The 23331-nt window shown below is 40.6% G+C and overlaps 1 protein-coding gene and 1 long non-coding RNA gene across 7 annotated transcripts in view; one reads left to right on the top strand and one right to left on the bottom strand.

Moving 5' to 3' along the window:
- The window catches only part of PPP2R2C (protein phosphatase 2 regulatory subunit Bgamma), a 154061-nt gene that overhangs the window by 105111 nt on the left and 25619 nt on the right, over positions 1 to 23331 (bottom strand). The window contains exon 1 of one of the 6 annotated variants that reach the window (XM_054172462.1): positions 4454 to 4704. The exons of 1 other annotated variant lie outside the window; for it this stretch is intronic. In XM_054172462.1, the coding sequence (XP_054028437.1) occupies positions 4454 to 4523 (70 nt within the window). In that variant the 5' untranslated portion in view covers positions 4524 to 4704. Of the gene's footprint in view, positions 1 to 4453; positions 4705 to 23331 lie in introns of those variants that run through there. 4 more of the 6 variants (XM_054172457.1, XM_054172458.1, XM_009904196.2 and 1 more) reach the window with 4 other exon arrangements.
- On the top strand, positions 5059 to 20635 carry LOC128898456 (uncharacterized). The gene is made up of 3 exons (XR_008462836.1): positions 5059 to 5128; positions 6095 to 6316; positions 20542 to 20635. It is a non-coding gene; the product is annotated as an uncharacterized LOC128898456 (long non-coding RNA).

Below are 23331 nucleotides of genomic sequence, written 5' to 3'. Positions count from 1 at the left end.
CTATAATAAACATTTCACATGGTTATGATTCAATGTGTTTTACACTACATTGGTAATTCTCATTATTCTTCAAATATCACATTTGAGGAGGTTAATACACCATTAACATGATTAACTTTTTAATAGAAGTTAAGCCATATGGAACCAATCTGCATGATTCAGCCATAGAAATGACTAGATAGTGAAGGTCAGCTTCTGCCCCTATGAAACTTCACAGGTTTCACTTGAATTTGCAGGTCCAGACCAAAGGGGAACCTGTCCTCATCTCAAAACTGTGAGTATGAGCAACTTTTTATTTCTTCACAAAGCAGGAATAATCCACTAAAAGGATGGGATGAATCAGAATGCTGGAGTTGTCTGCATACAATCTGCAGAATGCCTTCACCACCAGAAGAGCATTTCTCCAGATAAACTTGGGATCATGGAGGTGAATCACATCGTGAACAGTTTGGTAAGAACAGTGATTTTTGTTCATTACTTCTGTCTCAATCATCAAATCTGTGTTCACTCACAGTGTGAGTGAATTAACAGTGCAGCTGATCAGAGATGCAGCACCGCTGTTTCTCACAACTTTTTCACTCCTGCCTGGAGCACAGCAACCATACCATGCAACTCAGCATCCTGTGAGGTTGATCTCAAGGTCCCAAGATAGCAAAGCACATCAGCAGTCCTGTCAGTTTTACTGTTAATCTTAAGCACAGGTAATGTCAAGGGAACTCTCAGACTGAAGGACATTCTCTGCCCTCAGAAGCACACAAGCCTTTCCCTCCTGCATCCCTTCCCCCAACTCACTGTCCACAATTTTCTTGCTGTCTCCTCTGACAGGCTTTGCCAGTAAATAATGAAGATCATGTTTCCCCCACCCAGACCATCTTTTTTTTCCCCCATGCCTCTCCTCTCTGCAGTTCTTCTAAAGGTGTTGTGGAAATAATACATTTTACTGACCCAACACCTCCTGGGCAGCTGGTTCCCATAGCTGGGGTGCAAAAGGTAATAAAGATAAAACACAGCTCAGCAATGAATCACAGGCCTGAACACATCTCAGAGGTCACCTAGCCCACCCCTCTGCCCCATGGGAGGATCATCTACCTCCGAGTCATTTCAGACATCTATGTCATCTGCTTTTAAAAGTTTCAGTGATAGAAACTGCACAATCTCCCCAGGCAATATCCCAGTGTTTCATCACCTTTGCATAAAACAAGCTCAATCTTCCTCACAGGTCACATTTTCTAAGTCTCAGGTCTTTCTCCTCCTCCTTCACAAGTCTCAGGTCTTTTCTGTTTTCCCCACACAAACACCTCCAATTAAAGCAGTCAAATAACACTTTGAAAGTGGTCACTGAAAACCTTCACTTTATATTGCTGCTAGTTAAATTGCCTTTTTCCATTGTGCAATTGTAACACACTTTGAAGACTTGCATTGACAACACTATTGAAGTCCTGCCAGTTCTAACTCCATTTTATTGCAGCCATGCATATATAACACAAAAAACAAGTCCAAGTAGTCACTGTTGTCATATACATGTCTATAATGCCTATAACCAGAAACAGTATAACATCACCTATCAAATCCATGAACTTTTGAGACTTAAAAACTAGTTCAACTTCCCATAGTTAAGGCAGAGTTGTGCTTGATACAAATAACTCCAGTGTTACAAAGAGATGAAATTTGACTTTGTTCAAGCAAGCAGTTTCCTTAGGAACACACTCAGTCCACCAGCCAGAGCAGAGCAAATCAGATTTGGCTCATAGTTTTCCTATGCCCTTTGAATTCCTGTGTCACCTGATTTCGCTGCCTTCTTTTTTCTTATCTTTTCTTTTTCTTTCTTTTTTTAAAACATTATTGAAGAATTAAAAGAGGAGAAGAACTGGACAATAAAGTTAACCCACATCTTGATTATTGTTAGCTTTGCTTTCCTCATGGGACGGAGAGGAAGAAAGTGCTAATAAAGGTCAGAAACATTTCCTTGGATGTAGTTAGCTGCATGGAGCAGCAAGGCAAGAGGACACCTCTTACCAACACCTTAAACCTCTGAAGACAAGATAAAATTGTAGTTATCCACAGAATCAATAACTCCTCTAATATGCTGGACATAACATAAAGTATACCTCTGTTTTAAAAAGTGGACTGGGTTTGGCCCAAATGAAATTATGTTCCTGTCTAATTGCCTGCACTTGCATTTCTATGTGCATGGTACTATCATACATGCAGCACTAAATAATCATAGGACCAAATGCAAGCACTATGAAAGGACTTCAGGCCTTTACAGATGAGAAGTTTAGAGGCAAATCTTTCAATGAAATTATTAAAAAAAACCAACCAAACACACAACAAACAACAAACCAGAACAAACAAAACATAATTTAAGCATCAGTTTAACGTGCATATTCACTGCACATTTTAAAGTATATCACTAAGAAATTAAAATTTGTGATGGGCCTCTTTGAGCTGAAGGTGTTCCTGGAAATATTTCACAGAGAAATCCATTTCCACATGATTTTCATGACCTTTTAAAAGGTGTGGCAATGTCAGGTACAGCAGATGTGAAGAATTTTCTTACAGCTGACCAACTGAGCATTCCCAAGAAACACTACCACAGTCAGAGCTGAAGAACTAACACTGTGCCCCTGAAGGTTTCCCATACTTCTTCTATCTCCAAATCAGATGCCAGCTATCTGATGATGACTTCTGAGATATATATATATATATATATATATATATATATATATATCACAGGCCAACATTGATATTCAAGGTGTATCTTGACCCATTTCTTCTAAGTTACTTCATGTGCAACCACAGAACACCACCCAGTCCTTCTTAGCCAAATACCAAGTGAAGATGAAATAGGAGAAAATCTAACATTTGCCTCAGCAACCTCCCAAAAAAATCACTTAAGACCTCCATTGAATTTTTAAACCACCCATAACATAAAAGAGAGGAGAATATTGACTTGCAAGATCCACAAGGGATTATTTTCCTCAGATTACAAAATCAACAGACTTGAAAGTCCAAATTTCAACATAGCTGCACATGCCCATTAAATATGTATCTGAATCACACCATGGAGCAAGTACACTGCAGTAATTACACCGTGCATTTCACAATCTTAAGCCATCCATTTACACACTTAAGACAAAGTTGTTTTCAAATATTATTACAGGTGACTAGGTCCCAAAACATAAATCGACATTCAGACAAAAAGCATTCACCAAAAAGTCAAAACAGATTTAAAAATGCCCCCAAAACACAACCCAGACTGCAAAGAATGCCCTAGAGGCGAGATTAGCAAACAATTACACCAGCCAGTGGTAACAGTTACGGCACACAGGTTTTATTTTTCCCTTCTGAAAAAAATCTGCTTTGTGTTCCCAGTCTGGTGAAATCATCCTGCTGTTTTCTACATTTAAAAAAAAAATAAAATGCAAATCATCAATAACCAAGAGAGCATCAGCTGATCACATTTCAGGATGCAGCATGGGAGTATTAAGTGACTGAGCATTGATCAAATGACGACAGAATCTGGAGACTGAGTCTCAAGTAGTATTGGCTGACCCTGATGTTAAGTATGTTCATATTATATAAGCCTAGACTGAAGTACTGTTTCTGCTGCTGGAAAGTGCTGTTAAAACTCTGCACACACGTATTTGCAAAGCCAGACACCTACAAATAGACTTCTCCTGTTCAATCAGTCTTAAAATGGCCTGCTCTAAAACCAACTTTCTGGCATTGAAATACAGATCTGTACTTGACACAACCATTTCACTGGTCTCAAGGTAAATTCTCTAAGCATTTAATGTGTGTCACCTGCAGGAAAATTCTTTTTCATGTAATAAGATACCAGCCATTGGATGATTTAAAATGAAAGCACCTTTTCTTTTCTTATGTACCTTGCATGTGCACTGAGGATGGAGAGAAGGCAGCAGTATTTCTGAAGATTATGCTTACATACCCTTTCTAAATGTCTAAGGTTCTCTAGGGAACAATCAACTCTGCAATGTCTGTGATGTTCAGGATATAATTACCAAAATGAGATGCATAACCTTTATTACACTAGCAAACAGTTAACTTTCCAGATTATTTCTCTTACTTTAGTCCTCTCACATCCTTCATCTTTTTTTTTAAGTAATCAGCTGCTTCAAACCTTCCACACTGCAGCTACTGTGCATTCAATGCCAGGTGCTGCACACCTCAGAGCAGAAACTCAGCACAATGCAAGACCTTCTTCAGCCCATATAGTTTCATATACTACAGTAGCACGGCAGAATGCTTTGGGGATTTAGCAAATTCCAACAGATTCTGTTACTACATCACACAGAAAAACACCCTGAAAGTCTCCCTGTTTTTAAAGGGGAAAAAGAAAAAGGCACAGCCTACATCTCCAAACATGACAGTGCATTCCTGGCACAGAATACGCAATGCAAGGAGAGAATAAGGACAGTATTTAGGTTACCTTCAGTCACATAGTTGTGGTCTCGAAGAAAGCTGTGGTTAATTTTTCGTGTGTCCGTGTCCTCGCCCATTTACAGCAGGATTACTCAGCATGCCTATCCGCAGTGGACTGATAGCATCAGCAGAGGTCGTCACAAGAGCACCATCCATGCTGCCACTGCCTAGCAGAGGCGGAGAACGCACTGGGCTACTGAGCACAGCATAATGAGAGCTAGTGATGCAGCACAGATTTGGGGGGGTGAAGAACGACCGGAAAAAAAAAAAATGAGGAAAAAAAAAAGAGGGGTTGGGGGGGAAAGAAGAAGAAGTAAACAGGAGAAAGCCGGAGGGAGAAACGGCTCCGATAAATTATGAATGCAGAAAGCCAGTAGGGAGCTGGCGTGCAGGGAATACAGGCACTTCTCCCGCAGTTAAAGAATAACCCAATTGTTTAGTCAGGTACTCCTTAAACAAGTGCCCACGCAGAGTCTCCTCCAAGTGCCTGCTGCTGGGGACCTTGCTGGATGCTGTAAAGTGGCAATCAGCGTACTGCAGCAAAACCCGCCCGGAGAAGGCTCTGGTTGCTGTTGCTGCTGTCATATGCCTGTGCTGCATCAGAGCAGGCCCCTCCCAGCCAGCCGCCCGCTGCCCAACCGCACAGCATCTGCATCTAGGAAAGTGAAAAATGAGACTGCAGGTAATTATTTTAGCTCTTCTGCTGGTAAGCTGGGCAATGAAAAAATTAAGGGAGGGTATGAGGGAGGGGGAAAAAAAAAGAAACTTGGCGCTGCTTAAGCGGGTTTGCATTGACATGTACTGCACACCGACGTGTGGGCACAGTTTTGTGCTAGTCAATACTGTCAGATGCAGCAAAAGCAACAGTCCTTCAATGTCAGCCTGTATAAATATTAATCAAATTGCCAAATATCTGCCTATGCAAATGGAATCATTACAGGCAAGGCAACCACTCACAAAAAGTAAAATAAAATAACTGTGGTTATTTCTCTTCCCCCCCCCCCCCCCCCCCCAGTAGTTCTGTAAATAAAAGACAAATTAGAAAGTACTTTTAAAAATGAGTGTCAGAAAACAATCCCTGTGGCTTCCCTGAACAGGAAAGCAAAGCTGGACAAAGGGAATGCTTGCAGGTCATGGGGTTTTCTCATACCTGCTACTTTCATTTACTGCATCATCCCTTCACTTTGGAAAAACAACGTTGTATTGAAATCTGTATACTCAGAAACCAGAAAACAAGGAGAGGAGGAAAATTACTCACTTGCATTATAAAATAAAGCTTGTTCTTTAGTCCAAGGGTTTAATGACTTATATTCCAACAAAAATCTTTTCACTGAGCAGACAAGCAGCTACCTTAAGCTTTCAGTATCTGTTGATTAAACTATGCGCTGTTTGCTGCAGCAGGTATAAGCACCACTGAAGTTCAGAAATGTGAATAATAAACAAATGGCTGTGTCCCAAAACCACCCCTACAGAATGAAAAAGGGACTATGCAATCACAAAGCCAGTGCAGAGGAGAGGAGCACAGTGCTGTGGTTTAGGCCCTGGATTGAACATGAAAAATACAATTCACTTGTCAGCATTATTACAGCACTCTGTGTAATCCTGTATGAATCTTGTACAGTGTTTTGGTTTTGTTTCTTTTTAACAGAGCTAGAATATACGTTTCTTGAAGGCAAATTCGAGTGCTCTGCTGTTACTGTAAAACAGGCATGTGACTTTGGAAAAGTAGAGAACTCTGCAAAAACCTGCCCAAGGATAAACTTCTCACTTCAGGCTGAAGTAAAGGTGGGAGAGGAAGAACAGCTTCTTTGCTTTCTCGCTTTCTGATCGATAAAGCAAAACCAAAACAGAACCATATTCAACTTGACAAGTAAATATTATGAAACCTTCACATTTGACAAGGTGGGAAAGTTAAAAAAAAATCAAAAGTCATTCAATACTTGCACCAGTATAGAACACATCTTATTTACAGGCAGCTCTTATAGGTGACAAAACTAGAAATCTTATTTCTGCTTTGAGAGCATCAATACTGTGGTGGTAGAATACATAGAATACACCAGGTTGGAAGAGACCTTCAAGATCATCGCGTCCAACCCATCAACCAATCCAACACCACCTAAACAACTGGCAGCTCTCCAGTGCCTGCCCTGTCCTCTCCAGTTGTTTGCTGTTGCCTCTGCCCTTGCTTGTTCCTATCCCTCAGGATACCCTGCCAGCTTACACACTGGCAGCACCCACTTTACAAGACTGTGCACAAAACCTACTCGCTTTCTCAGTTTGGAGGCTAAGCATGCCAGTGGCAACATCAAACAAATCAGGACCTGCTGCTGCACAATCAGCAACACCTTCCTTATGGATATGCATGGCCTGATCCATAGCTGAAGCCTCAGGTACAAAGTGGGATCCCAACACAAGGATCCAGTCCTGCCAATAGCTTTAGGTGGACCAACCTAGAGTTTATTCCTCTGAAATGTCTACCTTTTAGTTGGAAGGAAGTAGAGCATAAATACTTGCTGACAACACAAAGTAACTGTAAGAACCCAAAAATAAAATGAAAAATAAAATATACCTAGAATTGATTGAAATAGGAAGGAGGCCTTGCAAATATAGTTATTTATTTCATACAAAACAACCCTAATCTATGCGATGGAGCTGTTTTGTCTTGTCCTTTCTTAACAAAGCCTGAGAGAACAATTTTGCCCTTACACATAAGCTGACTAGTCACTGCCCTTTATTTGTCCTCAATCAGGTGAAATTATGATTTCTATGGTCTATTAATTTCAGCCTCCTTCCCTTATTTGTAAGATGTAATTTAAGCAGGTAGAGGTGTTTTCATTTTTCTAGGAGCCAAGTGGACTCCCATCCAGAGACAATTTTCCCCTCTTACCATTTGAATTAGAGAGGTTCAGAAACAGCTTCCTTAGGCATCACATCTGGGTCAGATGATGCTTACTTTGTTCTTCCAACTTTCAAGTTCACAAAAAAAAATCTCATAAGGAGCAATGGAATGAGGAGGGAGCCTTTAACAAAAACACTACACAATATTCCCTGTGTGTATGCAAATGCTTTCTCCAAGATTATGAGCCAAATCCTTACTGTGTGGCAAATATTAGTAGTCCACTGACTTAAGTAGGTCAGTTCACATGAGAAAGATTAGCAAAAATCTGCTCTGGATTTGTAGCATGATGCAAATTTTTGAGACAAGGCTTGTGGATAACTAGCTATGCCGTTTTAAAATGCTGCTTATTATCAGTCCCACTGATAACTCCACATAATTTGATCTGGTCGAGTACCCAGAGAGAGGATGGGGGCAAGGGAACCTTTGATCAAAACCATACCAGTTATTTGTACTTCCACAGTAGTTCACAGTCCCACTCATAAAGCAATGCACTAATTGAACTGAATACAGTACAAGCACAGAAATAAAAGTGTCCCATCCGAAGGAATTTACAAGCAAACTGTAAAACGGAAGAGCTACAAACAGATCAGCAGAGCCATTTAGGTAAATAGTGAGTCTGTAATGAGGATGGAGTCCTGGTCCTGAGCAGTCTTCAAAAGAAAGTCATTAGAGACTTTGTGGAGAGCAGCAATAAACAAAAACTGAAATCAAGAGCTTGAAAAAAACCACTGTGCAACAAGAATAGAGGAAACTTAGAGGTAAAAGAGAAAAAGACTGGGTAGCAGGTCAAGATTCCTATTTTTTTTCTCCTCCACAAAGACAGAGGAGGTTAAGTATATTAAAATGCAGTCTAAGGAGTAAGATGTTCAGTGAAAGTGTCAGTAGACAGTGAGAGGTAGATGAAAGTAAAAGACAAGTGCAGGGATGACACAGATGCCAGTACAGACTGCAAATGTCATGTAAGAGAAGAGTTAAAAGGAGCATAGCAACCAAAAACTGGATTTGTGCCAGGAAGATAAATATCCTACAGGTTAGGGAGACAAATAAAGGTTTCTTCCTCTCCTCGAATTATTTTCACTTTGTCACAGTTTTAGGAAGAAAGATTAAAAAAAAAGGGGGGAAAGCAGAGAAAAGTAAGAAGCCTGAAGATATTCAAGTACATCTCATTATATGATGCCTACTTGGAAAGCAATTAATCTCTTTGTGATAGCAATGAGTGCATCATAAATTACTGTGATAAGAGGTTCCCTTAGAAAGAAAAATCCCAAGTTTCTCAAATTGAAACAGAAATAGAAAAGTATTCCAAATAAGAAACATCACACTGGGTTTTCCATCACTGCATTACACGCTGGAGAAAGCACACTACTCATTTTGCAAATTCAGTTTAATTTCATAAATACTTTAGACAATTAACACAAATATGTACAGCATCACTTGCATGCTGGCTCATACCAAGTGTATGAGGCAGCAGGTAACTTGTCAGCACTGTCTGCTCTGTAAGGGACATTTTCTCTCCAAAGTGACACCCACGATAGCATCCTCTTTCTGAATTACCCTGCAATGCCAGCAACTCACTATTCAAACTAACAGTGTTATTACATCCTTCTATGCACACAAAACCCAGGAATTCTATCCACACTATTAAAAAATTATGAACCTGCAAAGCAGCAATAGGTCCTAAGAAGAATAGCTCAAACCCTGCTGGAAAGGGCTAGAAATCATAAAGGGAAGATGTTGTGGCGGCTGATCATGATGAACAGATCACAGGCAGCAGAGCACACAGCGCCAGAGGTTGCTGATGGGCACTGTCACAACAGTGGAGCCTCAGGAGCTGAACTGCCTTCTGCCTCCCCAGCATTTCACCCAGCACACTGTCAGAAGTGGTTTCCAGACAAGGCCTATCATTCCACAGCCAGGCAAGGCAGCAATTACAAAACTAGCTTCATACCCTAAGACAAGATGACCCACATCCCAAATAACTTTGTAGATGTCAGGAACTGGAGTGGGATGTGAAGCCTGCTCAGACAGGAAAGCCTGAAAAGAGACTAACAGAGATCTGCACATACGATGTGAAATAATTACAAAATCACAACCCAAAGAAGTTATGATATAAGCATAGATCAGAAAGGGGCCTGAAAAAGGAATTCAGAGTAGGGATATAGGCACTGCCTTAGACTTTGAAGACATTTCTGTGCATGCACGTGCAAGAGAGGAATTGGGAAGAGAGGGAAAGAATCAAGTGAGAAAAGTATTTAAACTGAGAGCCTCATACATCCTTCCTGAATCACAACAGACCACAACACACATTTAAGCAGAATCCTGACACTGCACCTGTGTGGTGAGGCTACTGCAAAGTCAAAACACTTAGAAAGGAAAGCTTCTACAACAGCTTCCAAAAATCAGCATTCTGAAAAGATTAAGAAGACTTCCATAAAAGATATGGAAGTCCTGGAGAGATGGAGTTTGAACAATTTCCACAGAGAAAGAAAAAGAGAGAGAGAGAAAAGACATGAAGATAAAACTTTGTGCACAAGTTCTAGAGAGGAAACAGAGCAGATTATTATAAACACTATGAACTGTTATAAAACACCAGAAGCTGCCTGAGCATTTTTAACACCTCTAAAACATTTTTTGAGGCTTAAGCAAATAATTACAAATCAAATCAGCAGACTGTATTTGCTTTCACATTAAAAGGCAAATCACAGCTACTCTTCCTAACATTTCAGAACTCCCCAGTATTTCAGGAAATAACAATTCAGGACCAATTCCTGCACGTGGCAAGTCTATTAAACAAAATCAACACACAGGATCATTTATTACTGTCTTTGCATTCTACACACAGTCATACAAAGATGACAGCTTTGAAGGGAACTTAGCACAAAACACCGTGCTTTTCACAAGACTGCAGAGAAATGACATAGCAAATGACAGGACATTCATCCAACTCTTTCCTTTCACCAAAGTGTTTAATTAATTCAGACAGGCAGTGTGTAAACAGTTCTTTCTCCAGCATTACCTTACACCACAAGCATAGTTACATGCTTCTCTGTTCTACAGTAACCTAGCAGACATGAACCCAGGGATTCAGGAGCACCTGCTGCCCCTCAGCCATCCTGGGCCAGTGAGAAAAAACTGCTGGAAAACATAAAAGCTGTTCCAGAAAATGATGCAGTGCTACATTTTTCCTTCTACATAAAATTTACTGCAATATTGTTGCTCCAGCTCCAAGAGAGAGAGAAATCTCTCGAAAAAACCCTAATTGCATAAACATAAACAATGATTTTGCTGTTAGCCTTTCCTCTAGATCATCCAAATATTTAAATTACTGTAGCATCTGAGTTACAGCAAGAAAAAATCTTGCACCTGCTGTAAGAGCTGCAGTCTCTGAAATAATACTTGGTAAAACAAAAGCTAAAAATACATTCAAGCTATTAAAGAAAAAAAAAATGCCACCTAGCAGAAAACAAACACATAAACATTCAGTGGTGTGAGGCAAACAAACAAACAAAAAGTAATTTGTAAGCAGAAATGCAGAAGGAAATCTAGTACTGAATGAAAATACAAGTTTGCAAGGTATGCTAAACCCCTAATTTTGAGAATGTGAAAGCCCCATACTACACTGCAGTAAACAGTAAATGTCTTTGAATGCTGTGTTCCACTTCTGGCCATGCTCAGATCAACAGCAGGAATCACAGTTCAGAAAAAAAAATAACAACTCACAGAGGTGAACAGTGACTGAGAAGACTCCTGAAGGAATAAGCTGAAGGGAATGGAAGCACAAGCATCAGAAGACATTTTTACTGTGGCTAAAGACACAGTAAAGACAAATTCAGTAACAGGAAAACATATTGCTTATTCTGAACTATACTTACAAAGAGAGTATAAGTGAAAAACTATTAATTGATTTTGCAACCTAATAAAGGACTAAGCACCTCCAAATGAAGTGCTGCAATGGAAACAGCAGAGGTGCCTGGCCTCAAGGAGAATCTGGAAAGGCAGAGTGAAGTACTCAGCTTGGCCAGTGCAGAAACTGCCAGCTCTGGGGGTAGCTGCCTAGAATCATCACCCTGAGACACTAAAGACAAAGGCACAAACGTTCCTTACTAGAGTTCTCAGATAAGATCACCAAGGAGACATGCTTGCTGATGTAAGATCTGAATATGGGTATAGACCTAACAGCTGATACACCTGAATATTCCCTGAGAAAACTGGGAGACAGCCATAGCCTATTATAGAAGGTGAGAACCACTATGGGAAATCCAGTAGCACTTCCTTTTTGTTCAAGAGAAAAAAAAAAATAATATGGACATTCACCATCCCTCCTCCTGAAGCTGCACCAGCTGTCAACAAAAAAATGCCCTATTTGTAGAACCAGAAATTATTGCAGCTCAAGGAACACAACCTTTTGTCTTCGCGATTGAGATGCTCCTCACAGCAAAGACATTTAGGGCTTTTTGAGCTGAACTTGAGGTCACTGCAAGCTTTTGCACTGCAACTACTTTATGCACCTAAGAGAAAGTCATTCAAATAAGATCTGGAACCCACAGCTACAGGCAACTTCATGTAAGCGGAAATCCAGCTTGCCAAAGGAGGGAAGAGGAACCCTCACCCGACACGGGCCAAAAGCCCCAGTCTAAGTTGCTGTTGGAAAAGGAAGGTCTGCTCAGCAAAACCAAGCCCTGGCATGTCACTAACCACTTCAACAACAAAAAAAAGAAGGGGAGGGATGGCCACTTAACAGTACAATTTTTGCTAAACTCTGCAAAGCTATATTTAACCTGACTGAGAGCTAGACAGGGACTAGTGCAGTTGCTGAGCAAGCATAAATGCTAAGCCTTAAAATATCCGTAGTCTGTAACCGAATGAACTAATTTCAACTAATGAACTGCTGAGCCAGCACCGTGAAAAGACCAGAGCATGGGAAAAGTAATGCAATAATGGTATGCCTAAGACAATTATAAATCAAAGAGAAGAGAACCATGTCTCTAAGCCTCAAGGAACAACTCCCTGGGGAGGGGTGAGGAAGACCATCTACAAAACACCATGCCCAAGGGCACAGTGACCAGCAATCAGAGGACTGGAATGAAAACAGTAAAACAAGTGAGCAGCCTGGGAAATCAAGGAAGTAAACTCAGTCATGACGGTTTTGAGGATATAAAGAAAATTCAAAAGTCAACAAGGTGGGTGCAGTAGAAGAGGATAAACACTCCAGAGGCCAGCAGAAGAAACTGACAGTTGTGGAGGCCAAGGCTTCTCTGAACAACCTTGATGCAACTGGAGGCATGTCCCTTGATCCCCTATGCAATGAGCATGGGTTGTAAGGGCCAAGAGAGGGATCTGGCATACCTTAAGAGTTGGGAGAGCTGAAGCATCTGGGGGAAAAATGTCTCTACTATAGTCATTAAATTACACATGTTAATGACTGTAGGCTGTTCCTCATATCCACTGTCATGTATGTAATCTCTTTTGTTATAGAATTCCTCTGTCAACATACCCACTGCCATTCTTATCTCATCATTACCTACCTCACAGTCCGATTGCTGAGACTGCCTGCAATCCTTACTTGTTCTGATTATCCCATAGCTAAGTACCACCGATGCTTAGCTGTCATTGCCCTGCTTTGTCCATAAATATTGCTAACCTGTATAAGCTGCTAAAAATCCTATCTGCCTCCTTGTATGTATAGTCTTCTTCCTTGCCAGACAGCTGTTGCACATCCCCTCCATAGAAAAGCTAACCCACATTAACTCGGTGTCAAAAGCATAACAGAAAATAGATACCGTTGCATTTTCTGTTGAGCTAAATGTATGCATGAAAGATGTACTCTAAGCCTGGCTTGCACTTCCAGGATAATTCCCTACTTATTTTCAGAAGATCTCTGGAGCAATGGGAACAACCTTGTCAGTTTAACCATTTCCACAGCTTGGATATATACCTGTATTTGTATTTATCATATTTGGATTTAAGCATATACCTAAGGTCTGTTTAGAATCTAACCATAAATCTTGTCCTTGCATCAGTTAAGCACTTTTAAATAGATCCAATTAGATTAGAGAAGATTCTTTCAAGTAAGATGTAGCAGAAACCTCTGGCAGTATGCATTCTGCATTGCTCTATTGAAAGGAGTTTAATCTAAAGACTTACTTGGCAACACACTTAGAAGTGTAATTTCTATGACTCCTTGGACAGTAATTAAGAGCAGCTTCTTTGTTATTCAATTTGTGTATAACAAACTGGGAAGATTTTTCTTTCATTTGCACCTGTGTAACTGATAGATGTGAGCATTTCAAGTTCACCAGAAAACACATGATAAACCAGTAATTTACAGATTACAGAATATTACAGAATACAGAATTAACCAGGTTGGAAAAGACCTTTGAGGTCATCAAGTCCAACCTAGCTAATCAACTAAACCATGGCACTAAGTGCCTCATCCAGTCTCTTTTTAAACACCTCCAGTGATGGTGACTCCACCACCTCCCTGGGCAGCACATTCCAATGACCAATCACTCTTTCTGTGAAGAATTTCTTCCTAGCATCCAGCCTAAACTTCCCCTGGCACAGCTTGAGACTGTGTCCTCTTGTTCTGTTGGTGGTTGCCTGGGACAAGAGACCAATCCCCATTTAATAGAATATCATTTCAGAGGAAGCACAGTAAATTATCTGTCTGTATTGGTAAGTAAATAGAAAACACAAAAGCCATTTAATCTGAAAGCATAAACTGAAATTCTTTAATAACACTGTGACTAACCAAATCCCTTTCTAAAACAGCCTGTGATTCACTAGCCACTTGCACACAGCACTGGAGAGGCCGAGAACACAGGGGTTTGGTCTCTACTTCATATTTATAAAATAACACTTAAGAACTTCAATCTGATTTGTCTCTTTTAGCCAGGCTGAAGTGGGGCCAGAGCTTGAAGGCTACAGGGAGCAGCCTCGCAAACCCAAGGAGGCAGAGACTCTCACTTCTTAGCAACAGCTCCAACCTCCAGAACCGCAGGTCTGAAAGCCCAAACACCAGATTTTTGCTAATCTACCCCTCATATTTTGCTCAGCAGCCACATTCAGCTTCTATATTTCACTAAAACAACTATTTTTAACTGTAGAGATTTTTGGTAATAAAAACCTTTTCTGGTCAAGGCTTCCCCAGAAAGCTATTTTTTTTTCCTTCATGCAACACTACACTAAAATAAGTTGATAAAAGGTCTAATGTCCAGGAATCCAAAATCTGCAATTTCTATTTGCTGAGCTCAACTCCTTAACTCTCACTTCACAGCATGACCCTTGACCACAAGGCACTCACTATAATAGGGATTTCACTTTACTGCAAGTGATTTCCTGTAACTAGGTCTCTTAAATATCAAACTTCTGAAAGACTATGTTGGGGTTTTTTGCCAGGAACAGCCTGTCACCAAGTTGTACATGAGCCAGCAATGTGTCCTTCCATCAAAGAAGGGTACTGATATCTTGGGCTGCATTAGACAGAGCATTGCCAGCAGGTGGAGGGAAGCGATCCTTCCACTCAGCACTGGTGAGGCATAAGGCTGCAGTATTTGAAATAGTAACAAAGAAATAAAAAGAGAACAAAAGAACCCAAATTCTACACCACATTTAACAACCCAATTTCCCCTCAGTCCCTTCAGCACCACACACAATTTATGAAGACAGTAAATTATCCCATCCTCTACTCTGCAGCTGAGCTGTCCGTCATCTTGGCTATGCGGGTACGCACTTGTGTCCTGTAAGACATCCACAGCCATCGTAGTTGGCACAGCCAGTCAAGGCTTTCAGACCACCCAATCCCCTCCCACCTCCCACCCCAGCACTGAGGACACCTGGGGATGTCACAAAAGCTACTAGAGGATGAACCGTTGCTCTCCTCCCTTCTCTTACCCAGATTCAGGTGTCCCTGAAGTGTAACATTCTTCTAGCTTCATTTTCCTTGTTCCTCTCTTATAATGCCATTAGAACTCTGAGAGCTCTCACAGTCACATATCATGAGAAATATTGGCCATAACAGTGGTTCTTCTAAAATCTGTTGCTGCCACCAACATCAGACTTCCTGCCATTTAGAAGAGCATCACTCACTCTTCATTTTAGGGTAAAGAGCTGATACTATTGCATTGCCTACACCCTGTTTGGAGAAAAAAAAATGAATCCAATTAGAATGGATTCATGACAATCTAGACTTTGACCCTGAGTTTCGACTTGGGCTGCCTTTTTCTGTTTGTGAAGCACTATAATTGTTTGCATACAATATCAATTGAATCTGTGGCAGGCAAAATCGGGACTCTGCAGACTCTGTAGGTAACCTAGGGTTATAGGTTAAAAAACATTGACATCATGACAAATTGCTGTAATTTGAGGAATAATCTGAAATCCTGCTGGGACACAATTGACTCTATGAGCCTACTTGTTAATGATAATAAAAGCTGACACAGTAAAAATGATAAAATTAAGAGAACACCCAGTAATGTAAGTACCTTCAACGCATGACTTTGACAATCCAGTTAAGGAGGCTGGTTAAAACCTCACTGGCAAGTAACTTAATGCTCCATTTCCAGTTACAGAAGTCTCCACTCCTTTGTGGAAATTAAACCACTAAGTGCCTTTGTCTTCCCTTACATCCTGTTTGTCATAATTTTAAAAACACACGGTTTTCATAATGTCTTTGGTAATGCAAGGTCATAATTCCACTTTCTGATTAGTTTGTATCTAAGTGCCACCAGATACAAACTGTATTTCTAATGTAGTACACCCATGATACCTTTTGCGGGGCCTTTGACATATCATAAACCAGCTGGCAACATAAAATATAAATTGGCTAACTGTAAGAACAGATGATTCATTAATTACTTACTCTGTACCAAAACAAGAGAGACAAATTTCACAGTACTGCACAGCACGTGCAGCTGCCAGTGCTCTGCCATCTCTCTTTTCCCGCTCTGGCCCTGAGGGAGAGCTGCCAGCCTCCGCCCCCGCTGTGCCCCGTGCCTGCCCTCACCCTTCGCATTTTGCCTTCAGTCTCCCACCAGTCTGGGGCAGCTGGGGTTCCTGGTGCCATCATTGCTGTTCCTGGTGCCCATTCCCTGTGGCATGTGGGCAGCCCAGCAGCATGCAAGGGGCCTGGGCCAGCAGGTGCAGAAGGGCCGACGAGGCGACTGACAGCCAAAGAGTTGTGGGCGCAGGTGACTGGAAAACCTCTGGAGAAGCTATTTCAAAACAGCTTTGTAATGAAATGCTTTGTCCATGTCAGATGACTTCTCAGCAGCTTGCTTTGTAGGACTTCAACTACAGTATCACAGAATCACTGAATCACAGAATCACCAAGGCTGGAAGAGACCTCAAAGATCATCAAGTCCAACCTGTCACCACAGATCTCACGACTAAACTATGGCACCAAGTGCCACGTCCGATCCCCTCTTGAACACCTCCAGGGATGGTGACTCCACCACCTCCCTGGGCAGCCCATTCCAATGGCTAATAACTCTCTCTGGGAAGAACTTTCTCCTCACCTCCAGCCTAAATTTCCCCTGGTGCAGCTTGAGACTGTGTCCTCTTGTTCTGGTGCTGGTTGCCTGGGAGAAGAGACCAACCCCCTCCTGGCTACAACCACCCTTCGAGTAGTTGTAGACAGCAATAAGGTCTCCCCTGAGCCTCCTCTTCTCCACAGCCACCGTCCCTCTTGTGTTTAATCTGTTGTGTTTACTGTGGGGTTTATCTTCTTACTATGTAGTCTAACTTTGAGGCTGGACTAGATCTGTAACTAGGTTGGTTAGAGGTAATTTTATATAATGCACAATAATAAAACTGCTTCAAAGCCACTGAGTTATTACTTTGCCTACAGCAGCCAGGTAGGAGATGGTTTGGTGAGCACTCCATGTCTTTCGCAGAAGGCTCTTAAAGGCTTTAGTGCTGTTGGAGGGACATGTTTGAAGGCTGGACTTGACGAGCTTAGAAGCCTTTTCCAACTGAAACAATTCTATGATTGTGGATTACTGCATATCACTATAAGCATCAGAAGATTTTTATTCACTCTTCCAACTGAATTGTATCTTTCAGAGGCCTCACACTTCAGGTCATTATTCTCAGCTTTGCAGGATCAGGGGATAATGTCTTCTCACAAATGCAATTTGCAAGACAAGTAAACCATATGCTGCTATTGTTCAAAATCACATAAATCCCGAAACTAATGCTAACAGGATTCTGACATCTCTTCTTTCTGATAGTACAGTCAAGGGGGCACATAATAAAAGGAATACAACAAGGGAATGGGTAAGTTGGCAAAACCTAAGAAACCACTTGGATTTGCCTTAGATTTGCAGAAAGACATTGGACTGGATCTGGTGATAAAGTCTAAAACAGTAACATCACTGACACCTGGCTTGCTTCCAAAGCCTTTTCAGCTTAATCCCTAAAATAAGCACTCAAAAGTTAAAATTGCAAGGTTAAAAAATGCTATGGCTTTATTCCTAATTAGCAGCCAATTGCTACTGCTACCCTTTCTTGTCATATAGCAAATGAAGGCAATTGATCTGCCTTTGAGTGGCAAATTGCTTTTTGCAATTATTTCCAGGGTTTTTTTTACATGCAGTGGATTCTGAAGGTAATGACTGTTACACAGAATATTCAGTATCTTTTGGCACACTTCTATGTTGCACAACATGTACATGTCTGAAGGTTTATAATATTACCTACCAAGGATGTTCCAAAAACTTCTACTAGTGTATTTTCATAAGGTACTTATTCCCATATTATTTCAAATAAGATCTTGTCTTCCCTTTACTTCTCTCTATAGCCAGCAGCTTCTCACTGACACCTGCTAAAGAAAGCACCAGGACCAGGCCAAGCAATTTTCTTCTTAGGAGGATTTTCTTTTGTCGAGGCAGGAGCCTTATCAAAAGAAACTGCTTTCAAGAGCCTGTCCACAGAACAAAAAGGGGAAATACTGCCCAAGCAAAAATATGTGCAAACTAGGTTTTCATTCAGGGCACACAATTTAATCACATTGCAGCTGATAAGGAAAAGCAGCATGAATCCCTTCACTGGTGTGAAGCATGTCGAAGAAACAGTTGTAAGACAATTTCATCAAAAGCCATGAGTTGCAAGGATAAATTGATTGACTTGGTCATTTCTTCACCCATAGTGCTGTCACTGATCTCTGTGCTTCCCAATAGGCTTCTGTTGAGTTCTGCAGACTCCTCATAAAGCTATTGCAGGTCTCCAGATCAAACAGTTTAGAAGTTCCAAGTTCAAAGTTTGAAGTAACTTTCCAGGAGGAAAATTGCCAAACAAGAGTGTCAGGAAAATTTCTACAGCCAAATGTTGTGAACTGCAACCAAACACAGAATTAATTACAATGAAACTGACCTTGCTCTTAAAGCTGGTATATGGGAAATAGCCCTAATTATTTGGTTTGTCAAAAAGAAAAAGTCCATCAATTTACTCAATTTTATTTCCCAGAGAGAATAAAATACTCTAAATTCAACGTTTTCACAGTTTCTGTTTGTGTACTCTGCTAGTACCTTCTCTCCTGGTTTTTTGTTTGTTTGTATTCCCTTTGTGTAATCTGATACCCCTGCAACAGGCTAGGAAATTGCCCTTACCTCAACTGACATTTCTGCTTTCATAGTTCCTTCCCTCCTTGCCCACCTAGAGGGAAGGGTTGGGGGAAGGAGAAAAACCCTCTGTTGGAACTGGACTGCCGGGTCTCAGCTGCCAGCTTAGTTAAAACCCAGACACTGTCCTGACTTAGAAAATACTTCTATGCAATTTGTGAACTGACAATGCAGTGATCAGTCAATTTCTGCCTCTCCTATCACTGAGGCTTTCATCTCTCATTTTTTAAAATATGCTGAACTTCAAGTAAACTTTAGTCAGGATTTCAGCACATGACCCATTTTGAAGCTGCACCTTACTTTATACTGAAGATGCATATTATCTAACACAATACAAACAGGTCAGTGCTTCTGTTCTAGTTCTTTTTGTTATAGCTAAAATCAGTACAGACTAAAATTAATACACACAGCAGATAAAGAAAATAGAGGTTATTACCATAGCAATACTCAAGAGATACAATTAGGTCACACCAAAAAAAAAAGGGAAAAAAGCAGAAACATCACTTCAGCAATAGGTACTATGAAAGGCTGAGTTTAGCAACTGCAAAAACTACTGTGCCTTAAGCAAATAACCATTATACAATGAACAAAAAAAGGTGTTCAGCAATGTTAAAAAATGCAAACCCAGTAATCCACATCATCATATTAGGACTGAAACATAAAGCATTAGACCAGCAAGCCTCTGACTTTTAAGGAGAAATCATTTGAACAGAGTATCAGTAACATATTCATAAAACTTCAGCAACAGAAAGGGAAGGAGCTGCCAGAATCCATTTAAATCTATAAGCCAAAGTAGTTTATGCTTAAGCTCACAAATTTAACTTTAATGCCAATTTCTTCTACATTTACAATGGGCTCCATAAGGCACGAAGAATTGTTTTTATTCATATATATGATGCTGGTAAAGAACAAAATTTGGCCATGGTTCTCAATTTTCTTGTAGTCACAACTGGTGGTGAAATAAAATCCAAAAATATTGTGAAACTGATTAGCAATTTTAACTTCAAACCAAAATGAGTGTTCCTATTATTGATATCAAATAGAAAGCTAGCATGTAGATGGTGAGAGCCATGCCATAGCCTTTCTGAGGGAGCTGGGGTTGCTTAGCCTGGAGAAGAGGAGGCTCGGGGAGATCTTATTGCTTTCTGCCTGAAGGGAGGTTGTAGACAGGCAGGGGCTGGTCTCTTCCCCTGGGCAACCAGCACCAAAACAGGAGGATACAGTCTCAAGCTGTGCCAGGGGAGGTTTAGGCTGGAGGTTAGGAAGAAATTCTTCATAGAGAGAGTGACTGCCCATTGGAATGGGCTGCCCAGGGAGGTGGTGGAATCGCCATCATTGGGGGTGTTTAGGAGGAGACTTGATGGGGTGCTTGGTGCCATCATTTAGTTGATTAGATGGTGTTGGATGATGGGTTGGAGACGATGATCTTGAAGGTCTTTTCCAACTTGGTCTATTCTATTCTATTCTATTCTGTTGTGTTCTATTCTATTCTGTTGTGCTTTATTCTGTTCTTGACAGAAAAGGAGGATTCCTCTGACTTGCTGTTCTGGCCTCTTCCCCCTTTCACTTCCTTCCTAGATTACTGGACACATCCTCATTGTGGTACTGATCTCTTAAACAGGAAGAGCTGTGGGAATTTGCAAGAGGAAGGAGAAGAGAAATTTAAAAAATAGACTCACAGAGAAGAAACATGATGGGAATGTAAAGGGCCTGAATTAAACTGTTAATAAATAAATAAAAGAAATCATGAAAGCTCACACAGATCAAGAACAAGTAATCTAGATTTGACCCAAATCTATCACTGCAGCTTGGTGCTACAAGTATGAAAATGTGGCAACTGGAATGAAATAAATTTCTTCTTGATTTCACTCCAGAAGGCTGAAGCTGCAGTAAGTTTACTTAAAAATTAGTAATGACAATGGTAATAAATGGATTTTAGATCTAAAAATGTTCCTTCAGGAAACCCTCTGTTTCCTCAAATGCTCCCTGTCCACGCTCTCTGCAAAGAACAAGAACATGTCAAACGCACATGCCTCCTGTCTCAGTTTGTCTGCAGGTGCTGGTGAAGGAAATAAAGAGTAAGAAATTGTTTGAGTTCTCTTCAGGCTTGATTCACCACGAGACACTGATGTTGCAGTGCACAGGCTGCATGATCAACATTTATTTGCAATCAGGATTCTCAGCACCACAGGCTTGTCTTTCACAATCTCACTATTTACCTCCTCTCCCAGTAGCACTGCTCGCTATGGCTGATAGCATAATTTGCTATGCTAATGCTTACTGTAAAAGCAGTAAACATGGCTTCTCTCCAAAATAGCAAGATGGAAGATTATAAAGTCATAATTCCTGATCTTCTCATAAAATAACTGTCCAGGCATTCTGTTCTCCATCTGCTCTGTGGTTATCAATCTGTGATGCACCACCTCATAGCAGGGACTCAAGCTGTGAGGGAGGTGCCCTGTCAGATTAAAACAGAAAGAGAGCCTTCCTACCCATGAAGGGTACTAAGACTGGAACAGTGCTGCTAATGCTTTTTTAAACTTCTTCAAACAGGGACATTTTAAGTAAGAGGATGAAATTAATATGCTATTTCAGTTACCTAAAATAACTTCAGAATATTTAAGCAGGAGTTGTATTCCTTGCAAAATTAACCTGAATTACATCAGACTGTCACATTTTTCTGATTAAATCTCCACTCAACACTACAGCTGAAGCCAGATCTTATCATATTAGCTTCCAAGCATGGTGCATACCAACATTTTTGTTTTAAAAAGACTTTTGTGACTCAGTACTCTCTCATGTTGCCTCGGTTAAATTCTTCATGCTTCTGTTTCAGCTGGCACAGCAAAGGCATAGCTGCCGCTTGTTCCATTATACAAGGCTGAAGCCCCCCAGTCTGGGCTTTTGTTCTGTACTCACCAAGACAGGAGAATGACAGGACACTTTTCATTATAAATATTAAGAAAATATTTTTAATTCATGCTTTTAAAGCTAAATAGGCCATAAAAAAATAAAGACCCCAGTTAGTCCCCATTTCCTGTCCAGAACCTTCTAATTAATTTTCCATTATAAACTGAAGGTTAAAGATAGGGTAATTGGCAAAAAACTTTACTGCTGAAGGACAGTGTGGTCTATTATGCCCCCAGAAATCACACCTTGCATGACCTCTTTTCAAGCACAAGAGATCTATGAACAACTCCTGACAATTCCATTTTAAGTGAAGCTCTCTATGCATTACTGCCCTGCTCATGTAACTGTTGTGTTTGTAAGCTTCTGAAATCACCAAGCTTTTTTATATGCATTACAGCAGCCAGTCAGCGTTCTTCTGGGCTCTGAATTCAGTGTTTTCAGGCAGCCACTGCAGCTTATTCACAGCAATGCTCATGACTTTTCCAGAGACTCAATTCTAACCTCTCAGGAAAAAAAAAAAAAAAGGTAAATCTAATTACAGCTTTATATGTCTTGGACAAAAAGATTCTGGAAACTTGCTGAAATAGACATATCTAATACCTCTAACTGGTATACACACGTGGAAGGCATCCATCTCAGGAGTCTCCAAAAAGGCCACAAGACACTGGAAATTGTGGCTAATTTCAGAACCCTTCAGTGTAGTTTCTAATTAACACAGTTATTATTTTGAATCTATAAAGATCAATGGAGGAAAGGTAGAGCGATGAGTTTCAGCAATTCTGAGATTCATAAGCAAGACCTGGTGACTTGGCCTGACCTCCTGAACACGATTTCTAGCTGAGTAAACAAGATTGGGCAGGGCAGCAGGCTAAAGCATCCTCCCTCAGCCTCCAGTGTCTCTATGTTGTCTGGGTAGATATGTCTCTTACATTTATTCCTGCTAACAAGTTGATTTTGCACCAGCCAGAAGAGAAACCACTTCCAATTTATGAAATCTTTTGTTGTTGTTTTGCCATTAAAACTGTCAGAGATTAGCTATGTTTTGACCCATTTCTATCATCTGTGTCAGCTTAGTCACCCAGTTCTACTGGAGCTCCTTGATAGTTATGCCCTCATTTTTCTTGTTTTATGCCCTATGAACACATTTATCTCCATTTCCCAAAACTAAAAGTCTTCCTCATCAATATTAATTTAAAGATCTTTTTTATTATTGTCTTTTTAAGGAAGTGTGCCCCCCTCTATCATATTTAGTCATGCTATTTCTTGAAGTTACATCTAGGCTAAAATACATCCTCACATTCTTAATTAAGTCCCTATGTCAACTTCTGTCATCCAGGAATTGTGCAAACTGCTTTACTTTCCCACAGATAAAAAAATCACGTATTAGAAAACACTATTTTTTCATATCTTCATTCCCAAGTCCTGGCAGTAGGCCCACTTGGCTTAGGAAGAAGGGTT

Source organism: Dryobates pubescens, chromosome 23, assembly GCF_014839835.1.
Source record: "Dryobates pubescens isolate bDryPub1 chromosome 23, bDryPub1.pri, whole genome shotgun sequence".
Lineage (NCBI taxonomy): Eukaryota > Metazoa > Chordata > Aves > Piciformes > Picidae > Dryobates > Dryobates pubescens.
Note: the sequence above shows the minus strand (reverse complement) of the source record. Positions and strands in the feature narration are given on the sequence as shown.